We start from the raw sequence: 27,646 nt of genomic DNA on the forward strand, positions 1-27,646 counted from the left end.
AGACTCTCAACCACTGCGCCACCAGGGAAGCCCCCATGTCAAAGTATTTTCTAATTTCCCCTGTGATTTCTTCTTTGACTCATTTATTACTTAAGAACATGTTGAATTTCTATATATTTGTGAATTCCCCTAATTTCTTTCTGTAATTGGTTTCTGATTTTATTCCGCTGTGGTTGGAGAACACACTTGTGATTTTAATCCTTGTAAATTTATTGAGATTTGTTTTATGGCTTAACATATGGCGTATCCTGGAAAACCTTACGTGTGCACTTGAGAAGAATGTGTATTCTACTGCTGTTGTGTGGAGCGTTCGATAGATGTCTGCCAGGTTTATAGTGTTTTTCAAGTTTTCAAAAAAAAATTTTTATTGGGCTTCCCTGGTGGCACAGTGGTTGAGAGTCCGCCTGCCGATGCGGGGGATGCGGGTTCGTGCCCCGGTCCGGGGGGATCCCGCGTGCCGCGGAGCGGCTGGGCCCGTGAGCCGTGGCCGCTGGGCCTGCGCGTCCGGAGCCTGTGCTCCGCGGCGGGAGAGGCCACAGCAGTGAGAGGCCCGCATACCGCAAAAAAAAAAAAAAAAAAAAAAAAAAAAATTTTTATTGAGTTATAGTTGATGTAAAGATTAATACAAATTTCATTTTAACAGTGTATAAAAACTTGTCCCTGTATAGCTCCAAAAATAAATAAATAAATAAAATAACTTATAAAGACAATGTTAAAGCATGAGACAAGATGATAACTAAGTGAAAACAGTAGATGACAGCATCACATGTAGGCTATGTTAAACTTTAAAACTATGTAAAAATTATTAGATATATGGACAAGCATAGAAATAAAAAAATGAAAACAATTTACTTGTTAGTATAGTTGGATTATGTTATTTTTCCATTCCATTTTTATTGTATGGTGTTATATATTTTATTGTCTTCTTGTCATATATACATATGAATATTTTACTTTTTCTTATATTAAGCCCAAATCTACCTCCCCATTAAGTTTCATTCCTTGATAATAATGTTACTCTCTGAGACCACAAAGATAAAAGTCTAATTCCTTTAAAACATGACAGATCTTTAAGTATTTAAAGACTTATTCCCTCTAGGTCTTCTCTTTTTCAAATTCCTATAGGCTTCCTAAGATCAAGCACTACATCTTACTCATCTTTGTATTGCCGGCAGCTCTGAAATAATGTCTTAAATATAGCAGGCAATCAATAAAATTAGGCATTTGTAGAGCTGAATATGAAATCCCCTCATTATTCCAGGAACCCTTTCCCAGATATGTTTTCATTTGTTAACATGCTTCTTAAAATGTGACTTTTAGTTCCCTTTCAGTTCCTTGTATTCCTTGTCTCCAGTGACCTTCTAAAATCCACTCCAATCATTCTACTCCCACAGCAATCATCGATCCTGAAAAAGAGCTCTACCTGGTAAATTCAGACCTTCCACTCTTTAGAACCTCCGCCCTCCTAGCCCTCTTGTTCACTCACACCCACTGTAGCTTTACTATCTCATCAGGACCTTTAAGTCAACTTTTACCATATCCACAATAACCTTCCTGTCTTCACATCCTTCCTCACCTTACTTTGATTTCTGAGTCCATACATTACCTTTGTTTTTATCAGTATAGTATAATTTCCCTTGTCCCACAGTCCATGCATTGCAAGCTAGTGAAAAAAAGAAAAAATCTTGGATCGACCCAACTATAAGCCTTTTCCAAGCCTCTACCCACGCTGCGGGGAAATATACCTTAGAGAAGACTGGTTCCAGTACAAATCTAGAATTGCTGATCTCAGTTGGTTATTCAGTGCTGCACCAATTCTACCACACTAATCTCATTATCTCATTCCCCCATTCAGCAAAATCTCACACCATATCAATATTCATCAAAATCTCACACCATGTCAACGTTCATCAAACTTTTAACCCTCAACTTTTCCATTTCTCTGAAACTTTTCCAGTTTCCTAGAGAAAAGTATGCAAACTCCCTCAACTTCTAGCCAGCCCAGAAACTATGGATATTGTAAATAATATCATAAAGCCATAAAAAGGCTGAAGGTATTCAGGTATACAAAGAAAGGACAAATAAGTAAAGTACAAAACAACGTGTATATTTATAACAACTAGTAAAAAATAGGAATTTGCTTGAAAAGGCACACAATTTATGCAGAAAGATTAAAAACTACACACAGTTGCCTAAAGGGAGGGAAACTGGGGTGAAAGGAAGATTTTTCAAAGTATATACGTTTCTATCGCTTTAGAATTTTGAACCATGTGAAAATGTTGTCTTAAAAAATAACAAGTAAAACTTGTGAATATAATCATGCATGTCCTTTCATGCATGCAGTGGGGGGATGGGAAATTATTATTTAATGGGCACAGTTTCAGTGCCCATTAAAGTTCTAGAGATGGATGGATGGTGGTGATGGCTGCACAACAATGTGAATGTACTTAATATCACTGAACTATAAGCTTAAAAATGGTTAAAATGATAAACTTCCTCAAGTATATTTTAGTGTAATAAAAAAAACCCCACAATAGTGATAACTAAAATAACAACACAAAACACCCTCCAGTGCCTTCCTACTGCTATTATGATGAAGAACAAGACCCTGTATAATATGACCCTTGCCTAACTCCATCTTGCCTTGAGACCCTCTCTTCAATTCACTCAAGAATATTCAAGCTGAACTGAACTTCTTCTAGTTCCTCAAAGGCATAGCAGTCTCTCTTGCTCTGAGCCTTACCACAGAAAATTCTTCTTCCTGGAATGCAAATAAATATCACTTATTCACAGGATGCCTCTTCTGTCCTCTCTGACTTACTTTTAGTTCACTCTATTAAACTCTGCCATAACATCCTTTGCTTCCCTTTTATGACACTCATCACAACTATAATTATCTAGTTAGCGTCTGACTAGAAAATTGAATGAAGGCTAGGACCACTTGAGTCTTGTTCTCTAATGCATACCTGATGCCTAGCACATGGCAATGCATGTAACAAGTACCCTATAAATATTTTTTGAATGAATGGATTAATTCAAAATTAGACCATACTCCTGATAGTCTAATCAATGAGCAGAGTAGAACCATCCCTTACCCTAGATGCTACTTTGATTAGTGTGCCCTAATATTACTTTATTTTTATCAGTTATGACAGACACTTGACTTTAATTTAGCCTAGCATTATTTAAAACCAGAAGTCTTTTTGAACTGAACTACTGATAAAAGGTGAGGATTTCTCAAATCCCTTCCGCACAAAGCAGACTTTCTAAGCCTAAGTGCAGAATTTATCCTATTAATTTTTATCTAGTTAGTTTTCAAACTCATCTCTGCCATCCAGTATATTAACTATTTCTCTCAGATTCGAGCCATTTGCAAATGGAGTAGACCTGACCTCTATTTAGCCATGGATTAGAACACTAAATGCAACAGTGCTAACGACAAGGTACTGTGCACTTCCATAAAAGACAGCTTTCTTGAAGCTGACATGACCTACTAATTAACACTTTTGGAGAATGACTATAAATACCTTTATATGTACTATCACCCAGGATTTTCCCTCTCATAAAAATTTAGACAACTATTTCTCCTAAGAGGTAGAATGGGCACAAAATATCAGCTGTAAAGAAAGTTCAGAAATTTTGATAAATTACTATAAAGATATTCTTAACCTTTAAGCATGACATTAGGGAGGTGGCTGCTAATAACGGGATGCATGGTTGGACTATCTATGTGTCCTTTTTTTCTATGTAGAGGAACATTTTTTAAAGTTGCCATTGCCAAAGTCTTTCTTACTGCCAGGAAAAGTGAAAAAAATGTAACAGGAAGTCACATACAGGACAAGCCATTTAACCTTGCCAGGTTCCTATAAAATGACAGAGGGGGACTGCGTGATTGTAAAGTCTTTCTAGCTCTAACGTGCTAATGGTTGAAACTGAATGTGCTGCCTTCTCCAAGTCATATTTGTATTTATAGCTTCTTCTAAATATAACCTAGTAGAGTGAATGATGTAAGGAATCTTGGATATGAGATGCTCTGATTGAGTGATACTTTCTCTTGTTCCTCTCAAAGCAAACCAGGTAGGTGGTTACCTACACCTAGACTTCTCATCTCAAAATCACATTCATGTAAGTATACTTCTGTTTACCATTACTTATGTATTTAATAAACTTTACAAAGGTAAAGTTACATTTTTACTCAAACTTCATTTAATTTTATTTTTAATATAGTCATGACATTTCAAGTATAAAATAAGGGTCTAGAACTGAATAACTAACCATAATTTGGCTTCTGCAAAATTATAGTGTGAAAATGACAACTTCATAGAATCCAAACATTATGGAAAAAAATTTAACATTCCATAGACTAACTTAAAATGCCAAGAAGTGCCTTGATCTGAATCAGAGTCTATGAAACCATAGGGCTTTCGAGGTAAAGAAGTAAAGGAATAACATAAAACTTTTGAAATGGAATCTGAAAGAAAATGCCTTGAGAAGCATGATGATAATCTTGAAATGGCTTTCTCTCGTAAACAGGAAATAGAACACAATCTCTCTAATCATAAAGCATTTCATAAACTTTTCTTTGAAACAATGTCTACATTAATAAGCAAGAAAAGGACAGGTATACACTTCTAACATTTCTAATGTCATGTGACAAGTCCTAATCAGAAAACAAACAAAAAAAGAAATGTATTCTGACCAGTTAGGTTTTGCTAGTCCCCAAAATGTAATTAATATATTAATATATCTGTTTCATGTAGACAGACGTTTGACATTTATAATCTGCAAGAATTATAACTAAGGGCTCCCCAACAATATCTACCATTGTACCTATTTGGTATTATATCCTAAAACTATTTATTATTATTTGTGTAGAGGAAGACAACTGACTTTTTAATGATAACTTTGTGCTAGGACACCTTAATGAAATCTCTTTGGTTTTGAACATTTTTGAGCTCATCGTCTTGGGTCTTCTAAATAAATAATATCAGCTGCACATAATAATAATTTTGCCTTTTTCTTTCCCTTTTTTTTTTTTGCTGTACGCGGGTCTCTCACCGTTGTGGCCTCTCACCGTTGTGGCCTCTCCCGTTGCGGACGCGCAGACCCAGCGGCCACAGCCCACGGGCCCAGCCGCTCCCCAGCACGCGGGATCCTCCCGGACCCGGGCACAAACCCGCGTCCCCTGCATCGGCAGGCGGACTCCCAACCACTGCGCCACCAGGGAAGCCCTTCTTTCCAATTTTTACCTCTTATTTTTCTTTTGAGTAGTTGAACTAATGCCTGCAGAATAAAGGTAAAGTGCGTGACAATTAACACCCTTGCCTTGGTTTTAGTGTTTCATGTGATGGTGGCTTTGGGATTAAAACACATACAGATACATAAACGTATATATTATATGTGTTGATATGTATATAAATATCACACATGAATAACTTAAAATTATTAAAAACTGTAATCAAAGGTGAATGCTGGGGACTTCCTGGTGGTGCAGTGGTTAAGAATCCACCTGCCAATGCAGGGGACACGGGTTCTGAGCCCCAGTCCAGGAAGATCCCACATGCCGCGGAGCAACTAAACCTATGCGCCACAACTACTGAGCCTGCACTCAAGAGCCTGCGAGCCATAACTACTGAGCCCACCACTGCAACTACTGAAGCCCGTGTACCTAGAGCCTGTGCTCTGCAACAAGAGAAGCCACCACAATGAAAAGCCCATGCACCACAACAAAGAGTAGCCCCTGATTGCTGCAACTACAGAAAGCCCACATGAGGCAATGAAGACCCAACACAGCCAAAAATAAACAAATAAATAAATTTATTTAAAAAAAAAGATATATGCTGAACTTTATTAAATTCTATCTCAGCATAAATGGGGAAAATGAAATGAAGCTTTTCCTTTTCATTATTAACATGGCTAAGTATATTAATAGACTTCCTAATATTAAACTATGGCTGCATTCCTGACATAGATTCCATTTGCATATGGTTAATATATTAGGCCATTTAATGAGTATCTGGTTTATACTAATATTGACTATTTCTGCATTTATAGTCTTAAGTAGAAAAAGAGCCTTGGTTCCTTTTGTGTGTGTGCTATCTTCTCTGATTTTGGGTATCAGTGTTAAACTGCCTTCACATAAACAATTTGGAAGGATTCTTTGTATCTCTGTGCTTTAGAGCCCTTTAAAAGGCATTAGAACATCACAACCACATAGGGATATTTGAGGGAATTGTAAAAAGAAAAAAATCAAATACACACACACATACTGACAAAAAAGATAAGGGACTCATATCACAGATAAAGACCTGATGCTCACAATATATAAAGATTTCCAGTACATCAATAAGAAAAAAACCTAATAAGCTTAGTAGAATGAAGGGCAAAGAGCACAGATAACTGACAGATAAAAGTACAAATGACTCTTACATATATGAAAAAAATGTTCAGCTTCACTTAGTAATGTGCAAGAAGACTAATGTGCATTAAAACTACTATCAAATCACACTGGCAATACAAAATAATTTCTATTTGAATATGTTGGCAAGGTGTGGGGAAAGAGACAATCTTACTGCTGATAGGAATATAAATCGGTATAACTTTTGTGGAGCATAATTTACAAACGTCTAAAAAATATAAAAATGCAAATGCCCTTTCTACCAGCAATTCCACTTCTAATAAATTTATCTTACAGGTTTATTCCCATGTATATTACATGAAATATTAAAATACCTAAAAATTACTGAGAGCTCACTATGTACCAGTCACTGTTCAAGCCTTTATAAATATAAGCTAATTTAAGTCTCATAATAACTCTGAGGAAGGAATAATTATTCTGTTTTTAGAGCTGAAGAAATTAAGGGATAGGGAGGTAAACTTATTTTCCTAAAATGAAACATCTGGTAGGCACTGAATATGAAAATAAAACACAGGTGGTCTAGCTCTAGTTTTACATGCTCTTTGACACTATAATATACTACCTCTCAACACGTGCAAGGATATGCATTGCTGCACTGTATGCAACAGCTATATACCACAAATAAATGTCTATTAATAGTACACTGCATAAATCAATTACAGGGCATCCAAACAGTAGAATACATGCAGCATTTAAAAAGAAAGGTCAAAGCTCTTCTAGTAACTGATATGCATGGATCTCCAATACATAGTAGGTGAAGACAGCAAACTGCAGAACAGTGTGTATGTACATTACAATACTATATATGTAGAAATAAAATGAAATAACATTATACACACATAACCACATGTGCTTTTTCACATATAAAGTATCTCCAGAAGGATACTCCTTCTCCAGAAGAGAATGTTTAACTGAGAAACACAGGTGGAATGGGCACTTACTTTTCATTTTTGTGCAATGTGCACATCCATCTAGTCAATAAAAATAAATAATTTTAAAAATGAAATACTTGAAAGGTAAAAAATAAAGAAAGACAAACTGCCATTATCTACTCCTTTTACTTATTTTATATATGGGTCATCCACCCAAGATTTTACTTCAAATTATTCCATAACTACCACAAGCTTGAAAAACATTGGAACAAAGAATAACTAACAGAGCTTAATGTTCATGGTAAATATGTGAGGATTGAAACTTACAGAAAATAGTTTGTCTTACCTGACATGTGCATTACAGTATCTTTTGGCATACTCGGTCCATGTTCCAAATTTTTGTGGAAAGAGAGCTTCAATCTGCATAAAAAGCTGTAACAATACAAGTGTTCTCAATATGTTGTAATATTTTCAAGTAAATTAGTTACTACGATAAATCCAGTTAATGAAATAGTAAAAAGTAGAAAAGAAAATCTATCTCTTTTTCATCAAGGCTCCTCCTTCCCCTCCATCCACCCAACCATGCCATCCTATTCTTCAGGAATAACTGCTATCCTTTTCTTCAATATACATTTCTATATTTTGTATGCCTATATATGCATATTTGTATATTCTCTTCTATTCAGACGAAGAGGATCATATAACATACACAACTCGAATTTTGTCCCTCAAAACATGTCTTAGACATCATTAAAGTACATATATACCTAATTTTACTTAGTTTTAAAAATTATATAAGCAATGTATAATAATAATAATAATAAATACTGCTTAAAGGCTGCATAGCAACTCTTTATTATGTAGACGTACTGAAAAATATTTTAAAGGTCTCCTGATAATGGACATATAGACTGTTTCTAGCTTTTATGCAGTTACAAAAATTAATAACTTGGTGTAAGTCTATGTGTATGAGTGCAAATACGTAAATATATGTAGGTGTAGGTATATGTATCTACATCTACATCTATCAATCATCTCTCTATCTATCCATCCATCCATCCATCCATTCCCCATCTGCATTTATATTAGATGGGTTTATAGGGTACATTTTTAGAAATGAAACAGGTGGGTTTAAGGTATATGTTTTTAAAAATTTGATAGATGTTACTATGCTGCACTGTAAAAAGATGGTCCCAATTTATACTCCCATCAATAGTATCATAAAATCTTTTCATTTTTATAACTTTAATAGAATGCACATAGTAGTGTCTCACTGTTAATATGTTGTTGTTTTTTTTTTGCTATTATTTATTTATACCATTAGAAATTTTTTCTTTTAACATCTTTATTGGGGTATAATTGCTTTACAATGGTGTGTTAGTTTCTGCTTTATAACAAAGTGAATCAGTCATACATAAACATATGTTCCCATATGTCTTCCCTGTTGCGTCTCCCTCCCTCCCACCCTCCCTATCCCACCCCTCCAGGCTGTCACAAAGCACGGAGCCAATATCCCTGTGCCATGTGGCTGCTTCCCACTAGCTATCTACCTTACTACGTTTGTTAGTGTGTATATGCCCATGACTCTCTCTCACCCTGTCACAGCTCACCCTTCCCCCTCCCCATAACCTCAAGTCCGTTCTCTAGGTCTGCGTCTTTATTCCTGCTTTACCCCTAGGTTCTTCATGACATTTTTTTTCTTAAATTCCATATATATGTGTTAGCATACGGTATTTGTCTTTTTCTTTCTGACTTACTTCACTCTGAATGACAGACTCTAGGTCTATCCACCTCATTACAAATAGCTCAATTTCGTTTCTTTTTATGGCTGAGTAATATTCCATTGTATATATGTGCCACATCTTCTTTATCCATTCATCCGATGATGGGCACTTAGGTTGTTTCCATCTCCGGGCTATTGTAAATAGAGCTGCAATGAACATTTTGGTACATGACTCTTTTTGAATTTTGGTTTTCTCAGGGTATATGCCCAGTAGTGGGATTGCTGGGTCATATGGTAGTTCTATTTGTAGTTTTTTAAGGAACCTCCATACTGTTCTCCATAGTGGCTGAACCAATTCACATTCCCACCAGCAGTGCAAGAGGGTTCCCTTTTCTCCACACCCTCTCCAGCATTTATTGTTTCTAGATTTTTTGATGATGGCCATTCTGACTGGTGTGAGATGATATCTCATTGTAGTTTTGATTTGCATTTCTCTAATGATTAATGATGTTGAGCATTCTTTCATGTGTTTGTTGGCAGTCTGTATATCTTCTCTGGAGAAATGTCTATTTAGGTCTTCTGCCCATTTTTGGATTGGGTTGTTTGTTTTCTTGTTATTGAGCTGCATGAGCTGCTTGTAAATTTTGGAGATTAATCCTTTGTCGGTTGCTTCATTTGCAAATATTTTCTCCCATTCTGAGGGTTGTCTTTTGGTCCTGTTTATGGTTTCCTTTGCTGTGCAAAAGCTTTGAAGTTTCATTAGGTCCCATTTGTTTATTTTTGTTTTTATTTCCATTACTCTAGGAGGTGGGTCAAAAAGGATCTTGCTGTGATTTATGTCATAGAGTGTTCTGCCTATGTTTTCCTCTAAGAGTTTGATAGTTTCTGGCCTTACATTTAGGTCTTTAATCCATTTTGAGCTTATTTTTGTGTATGGTGTTAGGGAGTGATCTAATCTCATACTTTTACATGTACCTGTTCAGTTTTCCCAGCACCACTTATTGAAGAGGCTGTCCTTTCTCCATTGTACATTACTGCCACCTTTATCAAAGATAAGGTGTCCATATGTGCATGGGTTTATCTCTGGGCTTTCTATCCTGTTCCATTGATCTATCTTTCTGTTTTTGTGCCAGTACCATACCGTCTTGATAACTGTAGCTTTGTAGTATAGTCTGAAGTCAGGGAGCCTGATTCCTCCAGTTCCTTCTTTCGTTCTCAAGATTGCTTTGGCTATTCGGGGTCTTTTGTGTTTCCATACAGATTGTGAAATTTTTTGTTCTAGTTCTGTGAAAAATGCCAGTGGTAGTTTGATAGGGATTGCATTGAATCTATAGATTGCTTTGGGTAGTAGAGTCATTTTCACAATGTTGATTCTTCCAATCCAAGAACATGGTATATCTCTCCATCTATTTGTATCATCTTTAATTTCTTTCATCAGTGTCTTATAATTTTCTGCATACAGGTCTTTTGTCTCCTTAGGTAGGTTTATTCCTAGATATTTTATTCTTTTTGTTGCAATGGTAAATGGGAGTGTTTTCTTGATTTCACTTTCAATTTTTCATCATTAGTATATAGGAATGCCAGAGATTTCTGTGCATTAATTTTGTATCCTGCCACTTTACCAAATTCATTGATTAGCTCTAGTAGTTTTCTGGTAGCATCTTTAGGGTTCTCTATGTATAGGATCATGTCATCTGCAAACAGTGACAGCTTTAGTTCTTCTTTTCCGATTTGGATTCCTTTTATTTCCTTTTCTTCTCTGATTGCTGTGGCTAAAACTTCCAAAACAATGTTGAATAAGAGTGGTGAGAGTGGGCAACCTTGTCTTCTTCCTGATCTTAGTGGAAATGCTTTCAGTTTTTCACCATTGAGGATGATGTTTGCTGTGGGCTTGTCATATATGGCCTTTATTATGTTGAGGAAAGTTCCCTCTATGCCTACTTTCTGCAGGGTTTTTATCATAAATGGGTGTTGAATTTTGTCAAAAGCTTTCTCTGCATCTATTGAGATGATCATATGGTTTTTCTCCTTCAATTTGTTAATATGGTTTATCACATTGATAGATTTGCATATATTGAAGAATCCTTGCATTCCTGGAATAAACCCCACTTGATCATGGTGTATGATCCTTTTTATGTGCTGTTGGATTCTGTTTGCTAGTATTTTGTTGAGGATTTTTGCATCTATGTTCATCAGTGATATTGTCCTGTAGTTTTCTTTCTTTGTGACATCCTTGTCTGGTTTTGGTATCAAGGTGATGGTGGCCTCGTAGAATGAGTTTGGGAGTGTTCCTCCCCCTGCTATATTTTGGAAGAGTTTGAGAAGGATAGGTGTTAGCTCTTCTCTAAATGTTTGATAGAATTCGCCTGTAAAGCCATCTGGTCCTGGGCTTTTCTTTGTTGGAAGGTTTTTAATCACAGTTTCAATTTCAGTGCTTGTGATTGGTCTGTTCATATTTTCTATTTCTTCCTGATTCAGTCTTGGCAGGTTGTGCATTTCTAAGAATTTGTCCATTTCTTCCAGATTGTCCATTTTATTGGCATAGAGTTGCTTGTAGTAATCTCTCATGATCTCTTTTATCTCTGCAGTGTCAGTTGTTACCTCTCCTTTTTCATTTCTAATTCTATTGATTTGAGTCTTCTCCCTTTTTTTCTTGATGAGTCTGGCTAGTGGTTTATCTATTTTGTTTATCTTCTCAAAGAACCAGCTTTTAGTTTTATTGATCTTTGCTATTGTTTCCTTCATTTCTTTTTCATTTATTTCTGATCTGATTTTTATGATTTCTTTCCTTCTGCTAGCTTTGGGGTTTTTTTGTTCTTCTTTCTCTAATTGCTTGAGGTGCAAGGTTAGGTTGTTTATTCGAGATGTTTCCTGCTTCTTAAGGTGGGCTTGTATTGCTATAAACTTCCCCCTTAGAACTGCTTTTGCTGCATCCCACAGGTTTTGGGTCGTTGTGTCTCCATTGTCATTTGTTTCTAGGTATTTTTTGATTTCCTCTTTGATTTCTTCAGTGATATCTTCATTATTAAGTAGTGTATTGTTTAGCCTCCATGTGTTTGTATTTTTTACAGATCTTTTCCTGTAATTGATATCTAGTCTCATGGCGTTGTGGTCAGAAAAGATACTTGATACAATTTCAATTTTCTTAAATTTACCAAGGCTTGATTTGTGACCTAAGATATGATCTATCCTGGAGAATGTTCCATGAGCACTTGAGAAAAATGTGTATTCTGTTGTTTTTGGATGGAGTGTCCTATAAATATCAATTAAGTCCATCTTGTTTAATATATCATTTAAAGCTTGTGTTTCCTTATTTATTTTCATTTTGGATGATCTGTCCATGGGTGAAAGTGGGGTGTTTAAGTCCCCTACTATGAATGTGTTACTGTCGATTTCCCCTTTTATGGCTGTTAGTATTTGCCTTATGTATTGAGGTGCTCCTATGTTGGGTGCATAAATATTTACAATTGTTATATCTTCTTCTTGGATCGATCCCTTGATCATTATGTAGTGTCCTTCTTTGTCTCTTTTAATAGTCCTTATTTTAAAGTCTATTTTGTCTGATATGAGAATTGCTACTCCAGCTTTCTTTTGGTTTCCATTTGCATGGAATATCTTTTTCCATCCCCTTACTTTCAGTCTGTATGTGTCTCTAGGTCTGAAGTGGGTCTCTTGTAGACAGCATATATAAGGGTCTTGTTTTTGTATCCATTCAGCTAATCTGTGTCTTTTGGTGGGAGCATTTAGTCCATTTACATTTAAGGTAATTATCGATATGTATGTTCCTATTCCCATTTTCTAAATTGTTTTGGGTTCGTTATTATAGGTCTTTTCCTTCTCTTGTGTTTCTTGCCTAAAAAAGATCCTTTAGCATTTGTTGTAAAGCTGGTTTGGTGGTGCTGAACTCTCTCAGCTTTTGCTTGTCTGTAAAGGATTTAATTTCTCCATCAAATCTGAATGAGATCCTTGCTGGGTAGAGTAGTCTTGGCTGCATGTTTTTCTCCTTCATCACTTTCAGTATGTCCTGCCACTCCCTTCTGGCTTGTAGGGTTTCTGCTGAGAGATCAGCTGTTAACCTTATGGGGATTCCCTTATGTGTTATTTGTTGTTTTTCCCTTGCTGCTTTTAATATGCTTTCTTTGTATTTAATTTTTGACAGTTTGATTAATATGTGTCTTGGCGTATTTCTCCTTGGATTTATCTTGTATGGGACTCTCTGTGCTTCCTGGACTTGATTAACTATTTCCTTTCCCATGTTAGGGAAGTTTTCAACTATAATCTCTTCAAATATTTTCTCAGTCCCTTTCTTTTTCTCTTCTTCTTCTGGAACCCCTATAATTCGAATGTTGGTGCGTTTAATGTTGTCCCAGAGGTCTCTGAGACTGTCCTCAGTTCTTTTCATTCTTTTTTCTTTATTCTGCTCTGCAGTAGTTATTTCCACTATTTTATCTTCCAGGTCACTTATCCGTTCTTCTGCCTCAGTTATTCTGCTATTGATCCCATCTAGAGTACTTTTAATTTCATTTATTGTGTTGTTCATCGTTGCTTGTTTCATCTTTAGTTCTTCTAGGTCCTTGTTAACTGATTCTTGCATTTTGTCCAATCTATTGTCCATTCTATCTCCAAGATTTCGGATCAACCTTACTATCATTATTCTGAATTCTCTTTCAGGTAGACTGCCTATTTCCTCTTCATTTGTTAGGTCTGGTGCATTTTTATCTTGCTCCTTTATCTGCTGTGTGTTTTTCTGTCTTCTCATTTTGCTTATCTTACTGTGTTTGGGGTCTCCTTTTTGCAGGCTGCAGGTTCGTAGTTCCTCCTGTTTTTGATGTCTGTCTCCAGTGGCTAAGGTTGGTTCAGTGGGTTGTGTAGGCTTCCTGGTGGAGGGGACTAGTGCCTGTGTTGTGGTGGATGAGGCTGGATCTTGTCTCTCTAGTGGGCAGGTTCACGTCTGGTGGTGTGTTTGGGGGTGTCTGTGGCCTTATTATGATTTTAGGCAGCCTCTCTGCTAATGGGTGGGGTTGTGTTCCTGTTTTGCTAGTTGTTTGGCATAGGTTTTCCAGCACTGTGGCTTGCTGGTCGTTGAGTGAAGCTGGGTGCTGGTGTTAAGATGGAGGTCTCTGGGAGATTTTCGCCGTTTGATATTATGTGGAGCTGGGAGGTCTCTTGTTGATCAGTGTCCCGAAGTTGGCTCTCCTACCTCAGAGGCAGAGCCCTGCCTCCTGGCTGGAGCACCAAAAGCTTTTCATCCACATGGTGCGAATTCACGTGAAGTTGTTATATTCAGAAGTCCGCGGCGCTGCCCCTTCGGCCTCCGTGAAGGCTATGGATTTCCGGCCGCAAACACGCAGTTCACTCGCCGACTCTGGTTTGAGGAGTCACTCAAAGCCTTTGGGGCAGAGCCTGTTCCCACACTTGGTAGGGCTCCTGAGGCGAGGCGGCTGGTGCAAGACGTTGCGGGTTGCTAGACAGGTGGCAAAAGCCAAATTCTTTACGGACAAGCCTGGAAAATGGGGCCGCTGCCACGCGCTGCATGCAGCTGTTTCTCATCCCAGGACTCCGCAGCCGCCCCCTGTTAATATGCTTTTTAAAAACAACAGCTTTATTGAAATATAAATTCATATACCACTTTTACTGTTCACACTTTTAAAGTGTAAATTCAGTGGCTTTTAGTATGTTCAAAATGTGCCCCAGGGACTTCCCTGCTGGTGCAGTGGTCAGGAGTCTGCCTGCCAATGCAGGGGGCACGGGTTCGAGCCGTGGTCCAGGAGGATCCTACATGCCGCGGAGCAACTAGGTCCGTGCACCACAGCTACTGAGTCTGCACTCTAGAGCCTGCGAGCCTCAACTACTGAGCCCGCGTGCCACAACTACTGAAGCCCACGTGCCTAGAGCCCGTGCCCTGCAAAAAGAGAAGCTACCACAATGAGAAGTCTGTGCACCGCAACGAAGACTAGCCCCTGCTCGCCGCAACTAGAGAAAGCCTGTGCACAGCAATGAAGACCCAACGCAGCCATAAATAAACAAACAAACAAACATAAATATTAAAAAAAAAAGTACCTCGATCACCACTATCTAATTCTGGAACATTTTTATCACTCCAAAAATAAAATCTATACCCATTACTAGTCATTTCCCATTTCCCCTCTCTTCCGGTCTTGGCAACCACTAATATATTTCCATCTCCAAGAATTTGCCTATTTTGGACATTTTATAGAAATAGAATAAAAAAATATGTAGCCTTTGTGTCTGGCTTTCACTTAGCATAATGTCTTCAAGGTTCACCCATGTTGTAGAGTATATTAGTACTTTACTTCTTTTATGGCTGTATTTTGTTTATCCATTCAGCAGTTATGGATAATGGCTTTTTTCCACTTTTGGGATATCATGAATAATGCTACTATGAACAGCTGTATATTCAATTCTCTTGGGTATATACCTAGGAATGGAATTGCTAGGTACTATAGTAATTTGATTTTTAATTTATTAAGGAACTGTCAAAGTGTTTTCCAAAGTGGCTTTGTTGCTTTACATCCTTTTTATATGACAACATACTCCTAAATAACAAATTGTTCAAAAAAGAAATCACAAGGGAAATTATTTAGAAATTAGATAAGACTTTGCAATAAATGAAACTGAGGAGATAACATACCAAAAATGAGATGCAATGAAAGCAGTGCTTAGAGGAAAACTTATATCTGTATATGTCTGTATTAAGAAAGAAGAAAGCTCTCAAATTAATAATCCAATTTTTAACCTTAAAACACTGGAAAGAAGAGCAAACTATACCCAAAACAAACAGAAGGAATAATATAACAAAGATTAGAATGGAAATGAACAAAATAGAGAATGGAAAACAACAGAGAAATAAATCAATGAGACCAAAAGTTGGTTCTTGGAGAGATCAACAAAATTGACAAAACTTTAGCTCCAACGACCAAGGAAAAAAGAGAGATGGCTCAAACTACTAAAATCAGGAATGAAAGAGGGGACATCACTATCAACCTCACAGAAATACAAAAAATTATAAGGGAATTCTATGAACAATAGTATGCCAATATATTAGGTAACTTAGATGAAATGAACAAATTCCTAAAAAGACACAAAGTACCAAAACTGACTCAAAAAGAAACAATCTGAATGGACATTATTCAATGAAGAGAATGAGTTGTTAACCTAAATCGACTCACAAAGAAAAGTTCAGGCCCATATAGCTTCACCATCAAATTCACCAAATATTTAAAAAAGAAGTAATACCAATGTTTTGCAAACTCTTCTAAAAAATAGAAGAGGAAGGAACACTTTCCATCTCATTCTTTGAGGCCAGTATTACCTTAATAACAAAACTGGACCAAGATATAATTTAAAAAAAAACTACAAATCAATATCTCTTATGAATATAGACACAATAATCATCAACAAAATATTAGCAGACTGAATCTAGCAACATATGAAAGGATTATATATCATGACCAAGTGAGATTTATCTTAGAATGCAAGGTTGGTTTAACATCTGAAAATCAATGATTATAATACACCCTATCAATAGAATAAAGGACAAAAAAAAATATAAGTACCTCAATAAATGCAGAAAAAGCATTTGACAAACTCAATATCCTTTCATGATTAAACACTCAATAAACAAGAGGTAGAAAGGAACTTAACTGATAAAAGAAATTTACAAAAAGCCACAGGTAACACAGGTAATACTTAAAGGTGAAAGACTGAGGGCTTTCCTCCTAAGATTAGGAACAAAATAAAGATGCCATACTTGCCATTTCCATTCAAAATTGTACTGGAAGTTCTAGCCAGGGCAATTAAAGTAACGTATATATGATCCTGTCTACAAAAAATCCTAAGGAGTCCACTAAAAACTACTAGAAATAATAAATGAGTTCAGCAAGGTTTCAGGATACATGATCAATACATAAAAATCAATTGTATTTCTAAATACTTGCAATGAACATTCTACAAATGAAATTAAGAAAACAATTCTATTGACAACAGTATCAAAAAGCATAAAATATTTAACAAAAGAAGCATAGGACTTATCCTGTTAAAACTACAAAGCACTGTTGGAAAACAATTAAATCCTAAATAAACTGAAAGATATCTCATGTTCATGGATTTGAAGACTTAATACTGTTAACATGGCAATACACTCCAAAGTGATCTGCAGGTTCAACACAATACCTGTGAAAATCTAAGCTGGATTCTCTGTAAAAAATGCCAAGTTCTACAAAAAAAATCATATGGAAATTCAAGGGACCCAGAATATCCAAAAACATCTTGAAAAAGAAAAACAAAGCTGGAGGACTCATACCAATTTCAGAACTCCTAATTTAGAACTTGTAATTTTATAGTTTTTTCTTAAAGAGTCCCAAACATCCCCAATTTGTATAACCATCGTGATCCACAAAACCAGGAATTACCCTTGCTTTGAATAGTGGCTATCCTGGGTGAGGAGTGAAGGGACTGGCATGTAATCTCATGGGACACAAGGGCCACTACCGTATTGTCAGTGCTCTCTTTCTTACGGTAGGTAATCAGTAAGTGAGTATTCATTTTACTACTATCATTTAAAATACATATATCTTTTATACATTCTCCTTCTTAAATGATACATTTTATATTAAGACATAATAAACCCCATTATTCAGCGACATAATTTTGGAATGTAAGTAAATTACTTGGGGTCCACTCTCCCACTTCCAGTGAGTATCCAGAGCAAAAATATAAAAGGTAAAATTGAGAATTATACCATCACAGTCTATGTACTGTTATGTGTATTTCAGAAGACTCCCAGGGTGGAGAACAAAAGCAGAGCCTTGGTAATACTAGTAGAGATGCGATGCAATAGCTGTTTCTCAGGCTTGGCTTAAGAATCAAAAATAACAGTGGACACCCTTAGTTGAGTGCTCACTATGGCACATGACAAGGTACTTTCGAAGCAATATTTCCTTTATTTCTTACAACAACCCTACCAGACAATAGGCTCATATTTTTTTCTATGACTAAGTGTACCTTAATAGACAGTGCTTCCCTAGGTTACACTGACCCTTAGAGTGTTTCACCCTTCATTTCTTCCTCTCAGCCCTCCATACCCCATCTGCCTCTTAGAGTTGTAAAAGCTAAATAGGGAATCCAACAAATGCCTTATCCCTCCATTCAAAATGGATACCCTATCTGGTCTTCATATAAGTTCTATTTTCTGTCTACCTTCCGAAATGTGGATTTTGAAGCGAAAGAGGAACAGAGAGAAATTATGTAACAGTATAAAAGATACAAAGTAGATTCAACACCAGTCATAAGGAGCTTATAATGTAAAATAGACTAGATAAATGAAAACTGAGACCATAGAAGAACCATAAGAACACAAGTGTGAAGAATATTACAGATGTGTACTAAATATGAAAATCTTATAATGACGGTAAAAACTATTTTTTATATATACCTGCAAGCATGGCTATGGTTCACATGTAAACAGATAAAAACAGTCATGGTAAAAGATATATTTAACTATAAATAGATATCTAGAATTTCCCAATGTGATCTTATGGCATCTGAGGCATCTGATTTAAAATTAAAAACTGCAAAAAACAGTGATTGATTCAATTCTTTTTTTAAAGCCCAGAGTATAAGGATTTTAATACCTCTTCAGGTCTTCCAAGTGCTGGAGTTCCTGTAAGAAGAATGGCTCGTTTGGCTTTCTGTACTACTGGCAATAAAATCCTGCTGCGAGTTGCATTTCTGGACTTCATGTAGTGTGATTCATCTACAATAACTACTTTGAAGTTCTGATTATTCAGTGCATCTATCAAAGTCTCCGCATCTGTGGTTAAAAGACCATAACCCAGAACTGTCACTTTGCTGGTCGATATTCTCCTAGAAAAGAAAATCCATGTACTTTAAAAATATTTTAGTAACCAATTTATCATAAAAAAATACATTTCTTTGGGAAGAAATACAGAGGAGAAAGAAGAGGAAAAATAAGAAGAGATGGTACTACCGCTGAAACCCAGTATCTCTTAAGATTTTACCATCTATATGACAAATCAGAATCCAAATTTTAAATTTGGTTAACAAAACCAAATTTTTGGTTAAATGGTCTTTGGAATATTTTGACATCCAGGTAGCCACATTTTACTAGGATAAGTACATTACTTTCTGAGAATATTTGCTTCCATGCACCTAGAATCATGCATAAAAAAAGTAGATACTCAAAGATTAGTTAACTATTCAATGAAGCCTTCCCACAAACAGGATAGCAGTGTTTTTCAGCTGAGGTGCTGTTGTGATATCGAGCAAGATGATACTTAGTATTACAGGTCTGTCCAGACATTTCAGGGCATTTCACATTCTTGAACCCTCCCATTAAAGGCCAATGGAGTCCTTGTCACTTTGACAACAAGTGAGGTCCTGGCCCTGGGGTGACAGAGTGTGGGGAAAAGAGGAGGAGGGTACCACCTCACACAGAGACACATTGGGCTAAAGTTATCTCTGATCTTTTGGACTATCTCTATAATTCACGTATCTATAATATTCTTTATCAAACTGTAATGAAATTATTCATTTATATATTTATTTCCCTTATTATATCATAAGATGGGCTGAGGACAGGAAATGTGTCTTCTTCAGCTTTGTATGTACAATGCTACGCTCCCAATGAGTTTGTAGAATGAAATAATTATACAAATAAAGCATTAACAATAAAACATATCACTCTTGTGTTTTCTATATCACCAGTGAAAAACACATGACAGTGTCAGTCTTCTGCAGTTCTCTACTCTCTAACAGAAAAGTCAGATCTCCTAAAGAGCCAGTACTAACATGAATTTTTTTTTTCTTAAGGACAACTACATTTAATTCCTGGATAAATCTACTTAATATAGAGTCTTAAGAATTTCCTACTGTACTCAAATACCAGAAAAAGCTGCAGAAGAAAATTTTAGGGTTAATATCACTTAGATATACTAAGAGCAATATACAGAAGACAAGGGCTTCAAAGGTCACTGTAGCTGCTATCCTGCCACATCTTGACTAGTGGACAGTCCAGGAATAACTGGCATGACAAAAGGAGGTATATGTATTTGCAGTAAATACATGTTGCCACATGTTGCTATATACCTAAAGCTGTTTTCTTTAAGTACCTGGAAGACATTGGGTAAGTTTTTCTGCCCTTAGCTAACGTCCTGCAGAAAAGTTACACTGTAGGGTTGTAGTACTATCAAACATATCCCAACTATTATTTAAATAAAAATACTAGCCACTATTTAATCGCAATATATTTCCAAAATAACAATAAAAATTAGAAGACCTAAATGCTATTAAAAATGATAGAGGAAAAATATTTTAAAAATACTTAAATTTAACTTTTAAATAAGGTATAGCCTACAGAAAATGACTATAAAGGCCTTAATAAATTCTACATTCTCTAAATTCTTGTCTTAAATTTTATGCAGTTTTATTGTAAGAGAGAAAATTTATAATTATTGCATACATTTTATTTTGACCATGCAAATAGTGTCTAAATTTTCTTCGGCCCAGGAAGACATATTTCATTGAATTAGAGTTCCAAGGTTGAAAGAGAAAAAGGCTGCCATCTATTTTATCTGGGTCCTCCTTCCACATTCACAAAGGCCACCTTTATTTCTACAAACACTCTTTATGTTTACAACCTTAGAGAATACAATATAGTAGAATACTACCACACACGCACAAAAAAATCTAAGTATTAACATTTATTTCTAGTAGGTACATCGCTTTTTATTTGTGGATGAGAAATTGGTAATTTTCAACTTCTGAGAACATGATAATTTGCATGATTCACCCAGAAACTCAGTGTAATAAATTATTAATATTCAAATTGATTGGTTTATTCAAATTGATTGGTTTTTTCCAATGGCTAGAAAACAAAAGGAGAAAAATACAGTAGCTATACTATGACTGATTTTTAGAGTAAGGACTTCAAATAACCACAAAATAAATATTTTCAATATAGAAAATATTAAAATTATAAATTAAAATAAAAAAGTAAAATTGCCTAACATTAATTTTCAGTTATACATAAAACTTGCATACTAACAACTTAGAAAGCAAAACCAGCCATAGTTGCTGATAATAAAAGCTCAAAATCTTCAAGTTAATCCTTGAAAAGTTGTAAAATTTGTTTTTCAACCCTAAAATAGTCTGCTTAAAGTAAATTTAAGGTATATACAGCATAGGTATATTCATATATTTTTAAAGCATGTATACTTTACATTTACTTTAAAAATATACCATAAAGGAGCTTATGACATCAAATACACAGTTGGGTTTTAGATAAATAATTCATATTTTAAAGTGTAAAATAAAATTCGCCATATTACTCTCTTCATTCCAAATTCTGTGATAATCTCATTCTAAACATGGCTATATGCTGAATACACACAGGAGGGCTTTTCTTTTCTTAAAGATTAAAAAGTTGTTCTTACCCAACATCAGTTTTATTCTGGATAACATTGATTTCTTCTGGACCCAGCTCTGGGATCCATTTCTCTATTTCTTCTGTCCAAGGGTACCTCAGAGATGAAGGGACCACGATTAAAAGTGGCCATTCCTCCTTATAGAAGTAAGCGATGCCAATTGCCTGAATTGTCTTTCCTAGACCCATCTAAATTAAAAATAAATAAATGCTAAAATATTTTGAAAGAAAATGTTTATCAAATATTTTATTTAAAAGTATTATCAAAATAATTTTCCAATGTAAAATCATCTGGATTACACAGTTAATAAAGAGCTCAAGATTATCATGACATTTAAAATTTATTAAGAAAATTATATTATTTTCAAGTCATTTGTGATTGAACTTAGAGACAAAAGGACCACTAATTTAAAATAGTAGTTACACTGGTTTCAAACAAGGTTCTACTGTATAGCACAGGGAACTATATTCAATATCCTATGATAAACTGTAATGGAAGAAAATATAAAAAGAATATGTATATATGTAACTGAATCACTTTGCTATACAGCAGAAATTAACACAACACTGTAAGTCAACTATACTTCAATTTCAAATATCAAAAAAATTAGTTATACTGATTTCATACAAATTAATTTTACAAAGATGTATGTGACCATGTATAATTCTCCTCTTGGAGAACACAAGAGTAAATACCTATACAGTACAATATCATGTAATTTTAAAGCTAGAATAAGTCCTAAATAATGCACATTTTACAATAGAAGTAAGTACAGAGAGGTTAAACTATTTGTTGAAGTTCACAGTTAACTGGATGAAAAAGTAGTATGAAAGCCCACATCACTGCTGTCTCGATTGTTTTCACAGTTATATCACACTGCCCGATCTCTAAGCTGTTCCCATTTAAAAACTGGTTACTAAATGAATGTCTATAGTGGTTTTGTTCATAATAGCCAGAAACTGGAGACAACCCAGATGTGCTTCAACTGGTGCATGAATAAAAACTGTGGTAAATCTATACAATGCAATACCATCTAGCAATAAAAAAGGAACAAAACTGGTATAGACAATCTTATTTACAAAGCAGAAACAGACACAGACGTAGAGAACAAACGTATGGATACCAAGGGGGAAGGGAGGTGGGTGGGATGAATTGGGAGATTGGGATTGACATATATGCACTACTGATACTATGTATAAAATAGAGAACTTCCCTGATGGCACAGTGGCTAAGAATCTGCCTGCCAATGCAGGGGACATAGGTTCGATCCTTGGTCTGGAAAGATCCCACATGCCACAGAGCAACTAAGCCCGTGTGCCACAACTACTGAGCCTGTGCTCTAGAGCTCGCGAGCCACAATTACTGAGCCCACATGCCACAACTACTGAAGCCAGCGCGCCTAGAACCCGGGCTCTGCAACAAAGAGAAGCCACTGCAATGAGAAGCCCACGCACCACAACAAAGAGTAACCCCCACTTGCTGCAACTAGAGAAAGCCTGCGTGCAGCAATGAAGACCCAACAAAGCCAAAAATAAATTAAATAAAATAAATTTATTAAATAAATAAATAGTGTTTGTTCCTTTAAAAAAATAAAATACAATAGATAACTAATGAGAACCTACTGTATAACACAGGGAACTCTACTCAGTGCTCTGTGGTGACCTAAATGAGAAGGAAATCCAAAAAAGAGGGGATATATGTATACGTATAGCTGATTCACTTGGCTGTACAGTATAAACTAACACAATATTGTAAAGCAACTATACTCTAATAAAAAAAAATCTCAAATGCATTTTGCTAAGTGAAAGTAGTGAGACCCCAAAACTAGGTACTACATGATTCCATTTTTAGGTCATTCTGGAAAAGACGAAACAACAGGTACAGAAAGCACACCAGGGGCTGTGGGGTGGGAGGAGGACAGCAGCATGTGAGAAGATCTGGGGACTGACTGAACTGTTCTGTATCTTGTGGTGGCAGTTACATGCCTGCATTGGGCAGAACTCATGGAACTGTACACTAAGAAAGGTGAATTTAGGAGGGAGGGATAAATTAGGAGTTTGGGATTAGCAGATACACACTACTATATATAAAACAGATAAACAACAAGGACCTATTGTATAGCACAGGGAACTATATTCAATATCTTATAATAACCTATAATGGAAAAGAATCTAAAAAAGAATGGATATATACATATACATATGTATAAGTACAACTGAATCACTTTGCTGTGTGCATGAAACTAACACAACATTCTAAGTCAACTATACTTCAATTAAAAAAAAAAGTGAATTTACCTAAAAGGGTGAATTATACCTCAATAATCCTGTCTTTGCAAAAAAGTAGTTACTATTATGAACCATGAGAAAGACTAAAAGACATAGACTCTGCTTACAAGACTCTTCAAGGAGAAAAAAAGACAGAAACATAAAACAATTTAAAATAAATTTTAAATGCTGAGTGAAATGAAAGAAAAAAGAGAAAAATAAAGTTGGGGACTTTTAGCAAGCTTCCATTTTGGAAACATGGTAAATGGAATGCAGGAAGTGATTTTGTTTCTGACCTGGCATATAGTAAGTGCTCAGACATTATTTGAAGGTATGAGTGAATGGATGACTAAATAAAAATCAAGGACTTTAAATTCTCTGGGACAGGCAAGACCAAGGCACAGGAAAGGTGTTTACGATTTTTAACAAAAGGGAGGAAGGTAACTGAAAAGTATTTACTCCAAGAGCAATTATATTTTTAGTTACCATTTCAAAGTTTTGAGGCATAACATTCAAGTACAGAGTCAAAACAAAGTCTAAAAGCTTTCAGTGTTGAAACAAGATGCAGGTGAAGATAAAACATTTTTTCTACCTAGTATTTTAAGAGTAAAATTGAGGATAAGTTCGGCAGGGCTTGTTAACAGGTTAAGGTAAATTAGGAACTGACACACACATGCACACACACATACACAAAGCACCCTACATATTTTATTATAAAATTAAATAATTTAACACCTTAATATTCTATATCTCTTTCCAAGAAGTAGCACACAACCCAACCTTTAGGCCTGCAGAGTCAAATTTAAGATTCACCTAGTGGTAAATCTTAGCCCTAAGAGAAAAGAACAAGCTTTCACATAACTTAGTTTTGTAAATCCGAACCAAAGAGTTATTATGCACCAATATAGAGTATAATGACTGATATGTTTCCTTGTCCTCAAAACCTGCCAATCCTCAGAGCTGAAACCACTTAAACAAAATTCTGGGACCAAGTTAGTTCCAAGGCAGTAGAAATTTAAGAATTATAGATCATCACCTGGCTTGAGATCATTAGTGTTGCTTCTTTCCTGCAACAACTCTGACCATGAGCACAGTTCCAGGAACTGAGCCATGGCCTTATTTTGTGTGTGTAGACCATACCACGAACCTATGCCCTAGTTATGAGTCCCTGGTTTTGCTTCCTTCCATGATTTCATCACTCATTTTCTTAATTTCAATTTCTCTAGAAATAGGGGTCTGTTTTGCTTCCCTGATATCCTGGGAAATAGGATTCTTTCTCTGGGACTCAGATTCTATCACCAGGTCCTTACCTTCTGCTTGTTGCTAAATTTACTTAGTGCCAATCACCTGCCTACCTGGACTTTGGTGCTCTTCACTTAGTGTGGCTAACAGTGTTCTGTGTTGGCCTGCCAGGCACCCACTGATAAACTAGTTTCCAAAATTTCCTAATATTGTCTGCTACTGAGATCAAGGATGTAGGTCTTTCCAGATACTATAAAACTCTTATCAGAGGAAAACACAGGCAGGACACTCTTTGACATAAACTGCAGCAGTATTTTTTTGGATCTGTCTCCTAGAGTAATGGAAACAAAAGCAAAAATAAATAAATGTGACCTGATTAAACTTAAAAGTTTTTGCACAGCAAAGGAAACCATAAAAGAAATGAAAAGACAACCCACAGAATGGGAGAAAATATTTGCAAATGATGTGACCGACAAGGGATTAATTTCCAAAATATACAAACAGCTCATACAGCTCAATATCAAAAAAACAAACAACCAAAGCAAAAAATGGGTGGAAGATCTAATTAGACATTTCTCCAAAGAAGACAAACAGATGGCCAACAGACACATGAAAAGATGCTCAACATCACTAATTATTGGAAAAATGCACATCAAAATTACAATGAGGTATCACCTCACACTAGTCAGAAAGGCCATCATCAAAAAGTCTACAAATAGTAAATGCTGGAGAGGGTGTGGAGAAAAAGGAACCCTCCTACACTGCTGGTGGGAATATAAATTAGTGCAGCCACTATGGAAAACAGTATGGAGGTTCCTTTAAAAACTAAAAATAGAGTTACCATGTGACCCAGCAATCTTACTCCACAGCATGTAACTGGAGAAAACTCTAATTCAAAAATATACATGCACCGCGATGTTCGTAGCAGCACTAAACCCAGTAAAAAAAACCAAGCCAGTCTCCTTTCCTTGTTTTCTCCAGCCATTTTCATACCTGCTTAGGAGCCTACCCTGCTCTCCCTGGAAAGCAGTATGTGAGTAAATAAACTTTTTCACATCCTATTGACATCTGTGCGGCATCATCATTCTGGACATCTGAACCAAATTTTGGGTGAAAGAGTCCATTCTGCCTCTTTAGGGTGACAACAGTCAAGGAAAGCCATTCCTCAATATACATCAATAAGCAGGCATTGTGAGCTAAATGAAAAGTTTTCCTTGAGTTTCGTTAGCTTGAATGAAAAATCTCAGAATCTGATTAACTTGGAATCACTGAAAAGAACGAATTTCTGAATCTGCATACCTGATTCAGATATCTGATTTATCTGAAGATAATACCCTATCCTGGTTGGAGAATTCACCTAAAAAATGAAATTCCCATTAGTTTTTATCTAGTTATTTTTCATGGTAACAACCCCAAATCTTCTATTCATCATCTCTTTGTTAAAAGATCATGTAGTTAAATGACTAATGGTGATTTCTACAAATTAGAAAGATAATCAGTTGCTAATGTTCTTAGGTATTTATTTTTTAAATATTTGCTGTTGATTGTTCCTTTTTTGGGCACCATCAGTAGAAGATAAAGTTTGATAGGACAAACTCTAACAAAACATGATTCCAAATTAAAAAATAAAAGTATATTAGTGTAATTTCATGTTCCCATTAAGGAAAGAAATTATACATAGCATAGAATAGCTGAGTTCTAGATAAAATTTATCAATAGGAAAATAATTGGCTGAAACTACTTTTCCCCTAGAAATAAACTTTTTAATTATGTACGTATAGGTGGTTCAAAGCTCTGAGCTCTAACTACCACAGAATCTGTTAAAGTGGAATCGTCCAGTGTTTCATAATGATTAAGCCTAAATCACCTATTTGGAACAAAAGCCTTGACTCAGTAATAATACAACTGTTTAGGTTAACTACATAGGAAGAATTAAAAAGAATACATTAACTTCAAGAGAACATTTTTTCAATATTTTCAAAATAATGAATCACTATTATACTGAGGAGAACAATTTTAGGTTTTCTAAATGTCTTTCCATAAAATTAAGAGCAACTAAATAACAATGATCCTAACTGACACATTGAATTTCAGTTTCAATTTTTTGTATTGTGATGGCTTTTATACAGCAATTGTATACAAAAGATGCCTGCTGATTGAAAATTTTTTGAAACTAGAAATTTTGCCAATTTTACAGTTATAAGCAGCTTGTGGATTGTCTTTAGAATAGGTGGCCTATTTGTTCTAGAAGATACCCCTTTGGAGGACTTTTAAGGTATGTAGATTTTAAATCTTAATGAGGAACTAAATTAAGTAAAGAAACCCACATAGAAAAATGTTAGACTGAAATCCTATGTTCTATTATTTATCATTGTTAAGGAAGTGTATGTTTTAGCAGAAGTATTTAAATGTTCTTAATTTTCTTTCCTATATAGAGGTTTAGATGGTATATCTGAAAATTATTGTTTATTCTTAAAGGGGAAAGAGAGAAAGAGAGAGAGGGAGAGTGTGTGTGTGTGTGTGTGTGTGTGTGTGTGTGTGTGTGTGTGTGTGTTCATTCATGTGCTCTTGTCTCACACGGGACTAGGAGCAGGAAACAGACCACAGGAATATGGACATACAGGCCTGATCTTCTCTTTACTCAAGAATGAATAGGCTAC

The 27,646-nt window shown here is 35.6% G+C and overlaps 1 protein-coding gene across 1 annotated transcript in view; it reads right to left on the reverse strand.

Annotated features, from left to right (window-relative positions):
- The window catches only part of ZRANB3 (zinc finger RANBP2-type containing 3), a 268,716-nt gene that overhangs the window by 102,776 nt on the left and 138,294 nt on the right, over window positions 1-27,646 (reverse strand). Inside the window, exons 4-6 of the mRNA XM_082840638.1 lie at window positions 21,487-21,665; window positions 18,667-18,898; window positions 7,637-7,722 (exon numbers count right to left, since the gene is read on the reverse strand). Coding sequence (XP_082696764.1) covers window positions 7,637-7,722; window positions 18,667-18,898; window positions 21,487-21,665 — 497 coding nt within the window. The remainder of the gene's footprint in view (window positions 1-7,636; window positions 7,723-18,666; window positions 18,899-21,486; window positions 21,666-27,646) is intronic.

This window comes from Leucopleurus acutus (genome assembly GCF_964270905.1).
Source record: "Leucopleurus acutus genome assembly, chromosome: 6".
NCBI lineage: Eukaryota > Metazoa > Chordata > Mammalia > Artiodactyla > Delphinidae > Leucopleurus > Leucopleurus acutus.